At 44.0% G+C, this 12,258-nt stretch overlaps 1 protein-coding gene across 2 annotated transcripts; it reads right to left on the reverse strand.

Moving 5' to 3' along the window:
- Positions 1–1,203: 1,203 nt before the first annotated feature.
- Positions 1,204–12,169, reverse strand: NHLRC3 (NHL repeat containing 3). 2 transcript variants are annotated; one of them, XM_035110201.3, is made up of 7 exons: positions 12,039–12,169; positions 10,032–10,178; positions 7,734–7,884; positions 6,887–7,087; positions 5,215–5,306; positions 4,328–4,440; positions 1,204–2,212 (listed from the first exon to the last, which is right to left on the reverse strand). In XM_035110201.3, exons 1-7 carry the CDS (start codon positions 12,144–12,146, stop codon positions 1,984–1,986), a joined length of 1,041 nt encoding a protein of 346 aa, XP_034966092.1. In that variant the 5' UTR covers positions 12,147–12,169; the 3' UTR covers positions 1,204–1,983. The 2 variants fall into 2 exon arrangements, with proteins under 2 accessions (XP_034966092.1, XP_034966091.1); XM_035110200.3 differs by having other exon boundaries at positions 12,027–12,169.
- Between the last annotated feature and the right edge of the window lie 89 nt (positions 12,170–12,258).

The raw sequence follows: 12,258 nt of genomic DNA on the forward strand, positions 1-12,258 counted from the left end.
ATCTTTTGCCCAGATAAAATGACCTGTCCCCAGCTTTCTCTCCTCCCACCATTCCCAGGACACAGTTGTTCTGAATTTCTGCCCTTGTCCCAGACACTTCAGGGAAAAGAAGTGGCATGTAAGCAGGACCTCAAACACATTCTATCTATCCCAACAGGACTTGCCCAATCATTAAGAGTCCCTGTTTGTCTCCTTCAAACCAGGTGCACATGGCCATCAGGTGTCCAGAGCCACTATCGGTCACTGGGTATGGGAAGGTGCAGTCAAGAGCTTATAGAGGCAAGGCTAGGGTTCCCCCAAGGAGTATCACTGCCCACTCCATCAAGGGGGCAGCCACCATACTGCGGCCCACAGAAGTACATCCCTAGAGGATTCCCTTCCACGTTGACACTCAAGATGAACAAATATGCCTCTGCCAATACAGCCTTTGGATGGAGTACCCACTTGGGATGAACGGGCTGGTGTAGCAAGGAGCTCCACCCGGATCAGACCCAAGGCTCCTTGGGTCTTGTTCCTCTGATCAGTCTAGCACAGGAACTCCCAGGGACCTCCCTCACTCTCCCTGTTACGTTAAGGACCTCAATGTCTGGGGCCAGTTCAGTCCTACTGTAACGGAACAGTTCTCAGTATTGTTATTACTGGGTGTTGGATCGGTTGAAAGAAAGTTCTTTCCCCTTCCTGCTGCTCAGCACTACGAAATAATGTCAATCAGTGCTGACTCTACCTCCAGGGGGAGTTAACTCTTTCCTGCATGCTCCACTCTCCGCTGACCACAACACTTCATGGTAAGTCCAACTTTCTCTGCTAAATGTAAGATCTCAAAGGTGGGGCAACATGAGCCAATAGGGTTGAGGGCAGTCCACAGGTTCAGGCAACCTATGCAGGTTAAACTGAAGTTCCATGTACATACTTGCTACCAATCCCACTTTTTCTGCCATGTAATTGAAGTGGGTCTAAGGCAGAAAAGAGGGGGAAAGGAAACAAGGTGGTGCAGTCAAATCTCTGTTGCCAGCTGATATATGCATTCACATAACCTTTTGAGGAATAGCCTTTAGGTGGACACCAAAGGCTTTGAATAGAGGGTGAAGCAGCCCTTAAGATGCATTGAGGGGCCTCTTCAAATGTTTACAGCACCAGTCTGAACTGGGTGCATAATAAACAATTCCAGGAAAATGGAAGAAAGGTATTTTTAGATTCTGCAAATTTCGTAAGTAATAATTTTTTATTTATACCCCACCCAAAACTGGGCTCACACAACAAAGCATACACATAAAAGTAGGAATGTAAAGAATACCCTAAACAATAAGAGTAGTCACAACACGACAGTTTGCTTTAGGAGTAAACAAACTTGAATTTCTTGGTCATTCACAAAACTTCAGAAATCCCAAGAGTTTTAAAAGATACCACTCTGGTGGAAAGCTAGCTGAGGCTCCCTAGAGAAGAGCATTGCTAAAAGACCTTGCATTTTCAAACTTGGAGGAGACATTTCCCGAGATAAGCACAGCCAAGACTGTTTTGCAGCACAGTCATCTTATAGGATTTTCCCATACAGACCAGACCGGCATCTTTTTCCTCCATTCACAGGAAAGAAGCAATCAGGCTCCTTAGCTGAGATAATCTGCTACAAATAAACAGAAAATTCTGACTCCATAAAGAAGTGATTTTTCCCAATCACGGAATGATTCATGGAACCTGCATTAAACTAGTATTTCTAGCAGTTTGTGTGGTGGTAAATTTACTCTTGTATGATTGAAAATTAGCAATGCTGGTGACACTGATTTAAAAAACAAACAAACAAGTCTATAAAAACCAGCTAACACAAAAATTGCCACCACTTAAAATCCCTGAGGTAGACACAGAAAGTGAAACAAATGTGCACTTTGAATGAATAAAGTTAATCCAAAAGTTTCTGTGTTGCACAGCCGACAGCAATCCAACAGAGGAAATATTATGGAAGTCCCTTGTGCCACATGAAAGATGCTGTCAGTATAAAGGCACATACTTCTGTACTTGCTGGGCTCCAATTTCTGCTACATAAATTGCTCCAGTTTTCTTGCTGACATCCACAAGATGGGGCTTAACTTCACTTGCAAGCTGAATTGTGTCCATCACAACACAGTCCTCAATTGATCCTACTGGAGGGGCAGCCAAGATTGACACCCTGTCAATATTTATATGTGCGACGATCATATACCTTTGATCTGGAGTTAATCTACAGGAGGAAGGGATGGAGAGGGAGAAGGGGGGGGGGAGAGAGAGAGAGAGAGAGAGAGAGAGACATTATTTAAAGAGAATCCTTTAAATCCTATTTAAAATCCTGCAGTATGAACATAATGCACTTTTGCTCACATTTGGGGGGGTTACCTTCTGTTTGCACATCCCTCATGCCACCTGAAAAGTTGATCTGGGGGGGGGGTCTCCTGGTAATCCCAAATTCATCCTACTGGTGTCATCTGGAGGATTTTGTGACCCTTCTGAGCCAGTTTTTGGCCAGGGAAGCAGGGTTCAGACAAATGGGAAACTGTAGTTTGTGAAGTGCACCAGCGTATTTTATTCAGCAGATAACTTACTTCTGCTTATCTATTTCCTTATTCTTGAAAACCTATTAAGACTTATTTAAAAGGGGGGCCTGTCATAATCCCACCCTCCATGAATGGCAGCCCCTTCTACTCATCAGGTTAAAGGTAAAGGGTAAAGGGACCCCTGACCATTAGGTCCAGTCGTGACCGACTCTGGGGTTGCGCGCTCATCTCGCATTATTGGCCAAGGGAGCCGGCGTATAGCTTCCAGGTCATGTGGCCAGCATGACAAAGCCGCTTCTGGCAAACCAGAGCAGCACATGGAAACGCCGTTTACCTTCCTATTTATCTACTTGCATTTTGACGTGCTTTCGAACTGCTAGGTTGGCAGGAGCTGGGACCAAGCAACGGGAGCTCACCCCGTCACAGGGATTCGAACCGCCGACCTTCTGATCAGCAAGCCCTAGGCTCAGTGGTTTAACCACAGTGCCACCTGGGTCCCTTATCAGGTTATTTGGCACTAAACTCAAATCTCAACATTCTTAGTTAACAACAAAAAATGTTTTTGCACAACCTGAAAGATAAGACTTTTACACAAGAGACTAGATGGGCACAATCCACCATTAATCAGAATTCATTAGACCCGCAGTCATTTCTATGAACACATATCCCAATAAATGAAAGGAAAAGATCACACTTATGTGAGAGCCTCATTCCTATATTTCCAAAGCAGCATGGAATTACCCCAGGGGGAAGCAGCTTCCACACAGCAAGTGCAAGTGAACAGAACCAATATTATGCTTGTGTGGGGTAAAATTTGAATGGCTGCAGACCGTTCAAATATGGTGGAAATGCCCAATGAGCAGGATCTAAAGGTGCCCTTCTTTTCACAGGAGGAGTCCTTCAGGTCACAGAAAGGCCTTTGAGCAAGTGGAGACACTTGCGAACAGAACTGTGGGAGTGGGGAGGATATTCCTTTTCTCATAAGCCTTAATCAATCTATGCCATTTTAAACTGTGGGGGGCATTGTTTTCGATCATTACAATGGTATGTATTTTTGTGGTTTTTATATTGTAAACTGCCCAGTGATCCTTGGATGAAGGGGTGGTACAGAAATTTAATAAATGATAATAATTTTTCACGCATTCCTCATCTGGTATGTAGCTACCCCCCTGCACAAATGCCAGCACCCACTCCTCTGCAGAGTAATTTCCAGGGGGCACTTTGAAAATCACTTTTCCTCTTCTATTTGCAGATACCAGGAGCTTCTTTTTCTTGAGCAGAATTCCACTTACAGAATTGCTGGATCCGATCCAAATAGAAGTCAGGCACCCATTAGAAAGCTTAATTTAAGGATTTGGCAGCCGAATCAAGCTTTTGCATGCCATAACCCTTCTGATAATAAAAGGGCCGCAAAAAAGGCAACATCTACCATCTGTCTAGCATCTGATATTCGTACAAAGTTATGGAAATACAACATGCAAAATTATTTGGCTGGATGCACTAATGAGCCACCTCTCCTCTTTAGAGCCAGATGGATACATTAAGGAAAGCCAGTGTAAAATTTCTATGGCACTACCAAACACACTGGCATTTTCATCTCACTGTTAGGCATATATATATCTCCAGTGAACACAGTAGCTCAAACACTGGCACGCCCCCAGTGGCTCTAACACTGGCACTGGAGCTCTTAATCAGGCACCTTACAAACAAAGGAGTTCTCCATAATCAACATGAGCCCTGCTCAGTTGAAAAGTCTCCCCTTCCACCCACCGCACAGAATTGCATGCAAGCTACAGATACTATACCTGACAGAAGAAGGGCCATCTTGTGTAAAGCAGCTATTCCAACAGCCCAACCATTCCCCTGTGGTTTTCTGAAAAGCCTGGATTCTCCAGTTGGCTCTGTCAGCAACCCACACCTACTGAAAATACAAAATCTGTTCATAGCCATTTTTAAACACTACCCCAGCAATCCTGCATATGCTCCATTATGTTTAATATCACATGAAATGGGGATCTACATGTTGCGTTTCTGAGGAGGCTGGTATAGGATCTCGCCAACATTACTGAACTCTCTTTAGGGAAGAATCCATACCTACAGCATGTGCTCTTTAATCCTAGCTTCCTGCTAAACGTACCTATATGACATGAGTGTTAAGGCAAGAAGAGCAGCGGCTTCTGATCGTGGTTGGAAGAAGAGCAGCAAACCACTAATGTGGGTCTGCAGGTAATATTAAGCCAAGCCTCCTGGTTTGTTTCTCCCAGAGGCAGGCAGAGCTTGTTCATAGTAAGCCAACATTTGTTTCAGATTATTATTTGTTTCTAAGTTTAGAAAACAGGAAAATCATAGACGTGTTTTCCTTCTACATGAAAAATGCAAGTTTTTCAGTTAAAAAGTTGGTCCAGTACATCTCTACAATACTAACATGGAATCACTCGTTTCTTGGTTTAATTAAAACTCATTGATGAAAAACAGCATGGAATGTTTCATTCACAGGCAAGGAAGGGGCAGGGGAGAGAAACATGCCATAAAAGATTGGAGAAAGCCCCAAAACTTTAAAGCACCAGACCTCCACACTTCCTTGAAAGCTGCAAGTAAATTACTGGAAGTTTAAATTCAAGTGAGAAAATTTCAAGCCCTGGTTTTGATGACAATTTATAAAACAATATTACAGAGATCATGGCTACTTTACCCGTCCGACAGCATCCACTGTTACACTGTGTGGGATCTTGAACTGTGCAGTGCCAGAACCATTTTCTCCATGCAGCCATAGAGTCTTAAAGTCTGCAGGTAGAAAGTAAGCACCATATATTGCTGTGCATTTTATAATAAAACATCTGCATTACATGAGACAGCTTTCTAATTATTTAGTGATTTACTAAAGTTTTACTAAGTTACAGGGTAACTTTCTATCCTCTTCCTAAAAACAGAGTGGGGGGATATATTCTAAATATTGTAAAACTAAAAACCATCCAGTAAGGATTTGGGCAACAACAACAACAACAAAACACATTTCCTTCTATCATAGTCTGATTGTTGAAGTTCTACCGGAGTTTCAAATGCTGCAATTAACAGAGCCCTTAAAGCAGGCATCCCCAAACTTCGGCCCTCCAGATGTTTTGGACTACAATTCCCATCTTCTCCGACCACTGATCCTGTTAGCTAGGGATCATGGGAGTTGTAGACCAAAACATCTGGAGGGCCGCAGTTTGAGGATGCCTGCCTTAAAGCATAAACCAGGGGTCAGCAAACTTTTTCAGCAGGGGGCCGGTCCACTGTCCCTCAGACCTTGGGGGGCAGACTATATTTTTTTGGGGGGGATGAACAAATTCCAGCGCCCCAAAAATAACCCAGATGCATTTTAAATAAAAGCACACATTCTACTCATGTAAAAACACCAGGCAGGCCCCACAATGCATTTTAAATAAAAGGACACGTTCTACTTATAACAGCAGGAGCAACAACAGCAACAACAGCAACAACAACAACAACAACAATTTATTATTTATACCCTGCCCATCTGGCTGGGTTTCCCCAGCCATTCTGGGCAGCTTCCAACAAAACATTAAAATACAATTATCTATTAAACATTAATAGCTTCCCTAAAGCTTTTTACTCATGTAAAAACACACTGATTCCCGGACCGTCCGCGGGCTGGATTTAGAAGGCAATTGGGCCGGATCCGGCCCCTGGGCCTTAGTTTGCCTACCCATGGTGTAAACCCATATGGGAGAGACAAAAGACCTCAAGATATACAGAAATGATAGTCAAATAAGTTAGGAGAACACAGCAAAAACAAAAACAAACAAAGAAAGAAACCACCATTGGGAAATTCCCCACCCCCTGGAGGCTATTGTGACATGTGGGTGGAGACACCTACTTGTCTAGTCATTATGGTACCAGCTCACAATTTCAAACAGGCTGCCCAGCTGACTGGCACTGACGGCAGGCCTTGCTTGGCCCATCTACAGGCACTGTACCTGCAAACAGATATTTCCCCTCTGCATACTAGCTTTGCAGGCCCACAGAGGAAAATATGTCAATTTGCAGGTGAGGTTTGGATCCAAACCACACTGGCAAATGGACTTCAAAGGGACTTGCTATTCAGAAGACCCACTTGCCAAGGAACAATTGGGAGAGCATTTTAAACTCCCAATTGTTCCTTGGCACCCGTGTCTTTTATGTGCCGCAAACCTGACATCCCATGTGATGGCAGGTGGGGAGAGCTTGTGGAAAATGGGCTTGGGGGCCAAACAAGCTGGGGCTGATTAGGCCTGGTGGCTGGCGGTTCCCTATTGCTGTACTAGTGCATCAAAGCAATTCTGAAAGTTGCACGTATAGGCCATTCACGTTCATTCACTTACCTGGTGTCAATTTGACCAAGCGGTTGTTCAGTCCTCCATCACCATCTACAATGTAGATGTCCCCGCTTTCTTCCACAAAAATCTCTGCTGGCTGGTCGAACTGCAAGGGATTTGTACCAGAACCTGCTCTACCTGCAGTACCTATGACTTGAAGAAGTTCACCTGAAGGAGTATACTGTTTAATTGTGTGTCCATATTTGCCTATATGAAGAAGGAAATAGACATTTTTCAGTAAGATCACATTTTCTCTGTGAACACCGTAATTTTAAAAGGAGTGAGGTTGTGAAGAACTGGGCAAAAACTGGAGGGGACATTAACTGGATTTACTGTCAAGTGTGAAACCTCTGCGCTGTGTGCACTGCCCTTGATCTTCCACCATGAACCTGTTCTTGTTCCTCTGCCTACTGAACGCCCAGGAAGAAACATCTGCCTCCCTTTTTTAATCACCTGAACTTCTACAAACTGCAAGATTTGCACAGATGCAGAGCTCTATCTTTTAGGATGGTGGCCTGGTTGTACTGGGTGCTTTGTGTGGGCTGTACTGTAGTTAAATTGAACACGCAGTTGGATATCAGGCCCAGGAACATACAAGAGCAAGCTGCTGAAGGAAGGAACTGCACAAGGAGAGGCACATCAAAGGTTTGGTTATTTCAATCTGTCTTGCTTCACCTCTGTGTCTTAGAATGGACTGTTGTGTTATTTTTTTCATGTTTTATATCATGAGGCAGGATGGAGACAAGTTCCTTTGTGGAAAGGCAGTCTGTACAATTTACGCCTAACTTAAAACATCACAAGCACACTGTTTTGTTTCACTCTAGTGTTATTTTGTAATAATCATTCCACATACCAGTTCCAACATCTGTGATCCACACCGAAGTTCCATTGGGTGTGTTCAGCACAAAGATACCATGAGGCATTTCAATGGAAGCATTCCATGCTTGTAAGAAATAGCCATCCTCAGTATAAACTACCACCTTAGGCACATTTTCATCACCTCTCTGTAAAAGTGTATAAAGATAACAGAGAACCAATCAGATCTTGCAGAATGAAATTCCAGAATTTTTTCATAACATTTCCTTATTGCATATACATACATACACACATATGCATATGCATATACATACATTCTCACAAATCTTATTAGCTCCACCAAGTATTGTTATGTCTGGTTCACATGCAAGGAAAAAGCTGATCATTGGCTTCCTTTCACTGAATCTTAATGCAGAGGTACAAAAGGATAGTGGATTTTTGTTCTCAGCGTTTGCACTTTGATATATACTGCAACCAAACAGCTGCCTTTGGCCCTCTCTCAATTGTCACCAAGCAGCAGCCATTCTATCAGGCTGCAGAATAGAGAGAAAGAGAAACAGAGCAACTCCACAGCTTTTGCTGAGAAACCAGTCACCTTTTGGCGCTTCCTCAACTGTCACCTAGTAATAGGCGTTAGTCCATCAGGCTATGTGAATTGCCTCCATCCCAAAGATCATTATAAGAACTGTAAGAAATGATGCATGAACGTTATTTCCCTCCTCTCCCTCCCCATCTTTTTTTCCTTGTGTGCCATGTATTGTAGATTATAAGCCTAAAGATCTTTGTAAAGCCACTCTGATAGCCTTTTTGATTAAAGAATGGAGTAAAAGTGTTTAACCTAGATGGTCATGGCATAACACAAAAGTGGACAGAGTACAATCACAGTGAAGCTTTCCTCATAATCGTACTTCCATACAAGAAAAGGCATAACCTGTTGAAATTCTGCCTGGAAAATAAGACACAAGAAAGAAAAGTGCATTAAAGACAAGGGGAAACAGAAGTTCTTTAGGACCCTATTGCCTGCCCATCAAACAACTCACTCATCAGTTGCAGCTCTGACTTCACTTATTGGCTAAAACCACTGACAGGCAGGAGCAGCCAGGCTTGGTTATTTCACAGAAATCACTTAGATTTCCTTAATTACCTTCCCATTTTGCTTCATAGCTTTCTTTTTAAGAGGGCAAGAAACGTACTTTTTTAAAATGAAAGCTCAAGAGTCTGGGGCCCCTCCCTGGGGGCACCAATGAAGGCTTTTGCAGGCTCATCGGGTTGGCAATCCCTGATCTAAGATACTGGTGAGGAAAAGATGCTGCAAGTTATTATTTTTTTTTAAAGGAAAACAAAGAGACAGGATATGCAGGCTAGAAGAGAAGGTTTCTAGGAAGATCAGGGATACAAGAGATCAAGCAGAGTCTGGGTGTAAGAAACTGAACAAAGAACTGGCAGAAAGGCAGAGTGAAGGGTCTGACAGAAAGCAGCCACCTTATGGAATGGAACTAATGTGCAGCAGATAGGCAGGGCAAGTATAGAGGAACTGTGGCACATGTGAAAGAACAGACAAGCCTCCTTTTCTTGATCTTACAGTCAGATCTACAGAAAAAGGAAAGCTGAACTCTCGGCCTTTGAATCCAAGCTTAATGCCATGAGAATAAAAGCACAATTCCTAGTACAAAGCCACAGCCCAGCATTTCCTACACTGGAAAGAAAATGGTCATTAAATGGAGATGTCCTAGTGACTTGCTGATGTCATCTACTTAATATAATTGTGGCTTTCTTCACCAGCACTGTTATAATGAACAATCGTAGTCAACCATAAAGACTGAAAAGTGGAGTGTAAAGGGGAAATGTAGGAGAGGAATGACAATTGGCTCCCTTTTCTAGCATTAGGTTTCTAAGCTCCAGAATAAACATGATATGAATATTAAAATAGCATGCCAAGTTATGGAACTTTTTGAAGAAAAGACGGTTTTTTATAGCGAAAGAAGCAACAGCATTCATTTACTCCTTTAGGTAGCTCTTGCCCCTACACTTTTTGGGGGCATTTTTTTCCAGTATGGAAAAAGTGCACCCACACTGGAAAAAAGTCATGTGAATGTCTGCTCCTCACAAAGCGCTCATCAACATCGGAAAGCATGTCTGCTTCCTTACAGGTCCACATGTATTCAGCAAGGAAAAATATAATGAGAAATGTGAACTTTTCTGACATTGAAGGATGAGCCTCCACCCAGTATTCTATGCAAGAGTTCCTAGTCTGGTTGCTGTAAAAACAGGAACTGCTAACAATCAAAGCTACACACTGGAGAACTCTGCTGGTCAGAAGAATGTCTTTTCTTACCTGTCCCACGTATACTAATCCATTGACATCATCCACAGCAACACAAAATGTCTGACCAGCAAAAGGAATCAAAGGCCAGTTTACATCAAGCTTGTAGAGTGGCTTCTCTCTTCTCCAGAGAGGGAAGAAAGTCAACTCACTTAACATCTTAAAAATAAATGGCAAAAGAATTACTGTTAAATGAGCTATCTCCAGAGAGCAGTATTTAACGTTTATCTATCACATTTTTATCTCACCCTTGCTCTAAGCACTGCATGCCTGAGGTTTTCCCATTTTTGTTCTCATCGCAACCTTGTGAGGTAGGCTAGGCTGACAAACAGCTATCAGAGGCACCATGTCTCTGAGCATCAGCCCCTGGAGAGTGAGACTGCCCTCATGTCTTGCTTGTAGATTTTTCACAGGCCTATGGTTGGCCACTGTGGGAAATAGGATGGACTAAACATGGCACTTGCATTCGTTGGAGCATGGTAATCATGTCCAGGCTATTGTGATTCAGGAGTGGGTTGCAGCTGGCAAACCAGTCAAGCTGGTGAAATGTGATTCAAGCTACAGAAACCATTTAGGCCTCCAAAGCTGAGGTGAGAAGTAAAACTCCAAACTGCAAACCTCATTGCCATGCATCAACAGAAACTCCATCTTGCCTGGATTGATTTTCAGTTTACTGGCCCTTACCCACTCCGTTATTGATTCCAGACATTGGTTCCATAGCTTCATCTAGCTTTAATGAGGAAGAGAAGAATTGGTCATCACCAATGTACTGATGATGACACTGCATCCCAAATCCCTAGATAATTTCATTTACAGGTTTTGCGTAGATAGCAATGCTCCCCTGGCCGCAAAAGGGAAGAAGTTTCAGGAATGGGGAAGTGATAAAATAAATATTTTTTCTTCCCCCTACATTCAGCCTTCCTCTGATATACCATACTGCATTAGAGGGCTGCCAGCCCAAAACATGAATGTTTTAACAGCTAAGCTGTCAGGGACTTGAGTAGGTCAAACCTATCTCTTCACCCTACCCTCCATTTTCCTTTCTAGGTTTTTTGTTTTCAACCAGCACTCCAAATTCCACCCTTCAACTGTTCTTAGCCATACAAACCTCATGGCTGGGGTGTGGTACAGTAAACAATTTCTGTTTCTTTTTCTCAGTTCAACTGCCATAAGCACCTTTCCATACCTCCAGAAAACTCATCGGTTCTTGTTAGGCCCTTTTAGAGGTGTTTTTTTTAAGGCCTCAGTTTTGTTTTTATTTACAAATTCAGAAACTGCAAGTTTGTTTTGGTAGCCTCATTCCCCTTCCAAACCAAGTCCATTCTCACAGTGCAGTTCTCATGTAATGTTGTGCGGGGGGGGGGGGGGGATGATATAAATACTAACACATATAGCCTACTGAAGTATTACATCTCACAGATTCATCATTTCACAATTTTCCCCAGTAATACGGACTACTGTATAGTTTGCAGGGTCGACCCACCCAGGAGGCAAGGTGAGGTGACTGCCTTAGGTGGCAGGATCCACAGGGCCCTCTCAGGGCCGGTTCCGACAGAACAAATATCCTCCAAACATGGCTTGGATTCCCATGGACTTGGACACGATCCCACCCCCCCCAAACAGTTTTCATCCAAGCTGCCTCCCCATTAAAGAAATCATAATCGATTACCGTAGGTCACGGGGTTTCCCAAACTCGGGAAAGTTGTTTTGGGACTACAACTCCCATCATCCCTAGCTAGCAGGACCAGTTCTCAGGGATGATGGGAATTGTAGTCCAAACCAACAGCAACAGCTAGAGACCCCAAGTTTGCGAAACCTTGGATTAGTTCCTCACAGATGTGTGCATATTCACACAGCTGTGAAGGGAAAGGGCCGCCCCCCGACCCTGGCTCGGGCCCAAAGCTCCCTGGGCGTCGCTCCCTCAGCCTGGCCCACCTCACAGGGCTGTTGTGAAACAAGGGTTCCTGCTAAACGCGGCGCGTGAGCGGAGGGTGGGCCGTTATGTACCTGCCAACCCACCTGCACCTCAGACCCCGCCTTGTACAGGCTGATCAGCAGCACGAGTGAAGCGGCCCCTCCGAGGCCCGCCAAAAGGCGACAGAGCCGGGAATAGCGGCGGGCAGCCATCGAGGAGGAGCCTCCGCGGGCGCGAGCCGAGCCGCCGCCCCCGTCACGCGAGCGAAGCGGGCATGTTCAGCTCGTTCGGGACGGAGCAAAGCTTCTTGGGAGGTGGAGTTCC

This window comes from Zootoca vivipara, chromosome 3 (genome assembly GCF_965207765.1).
Source record: "Zootoca vivipara chromosome 3, rZooViv2.hap1.1, whole genome shotgun sequence".
Taxonomy (NCBI): Eukaryota; Metazoa; Chordata; class Lepidosauria; order Squamata; family Lacertidae; genus Zootoca; species Zootoca vivipara.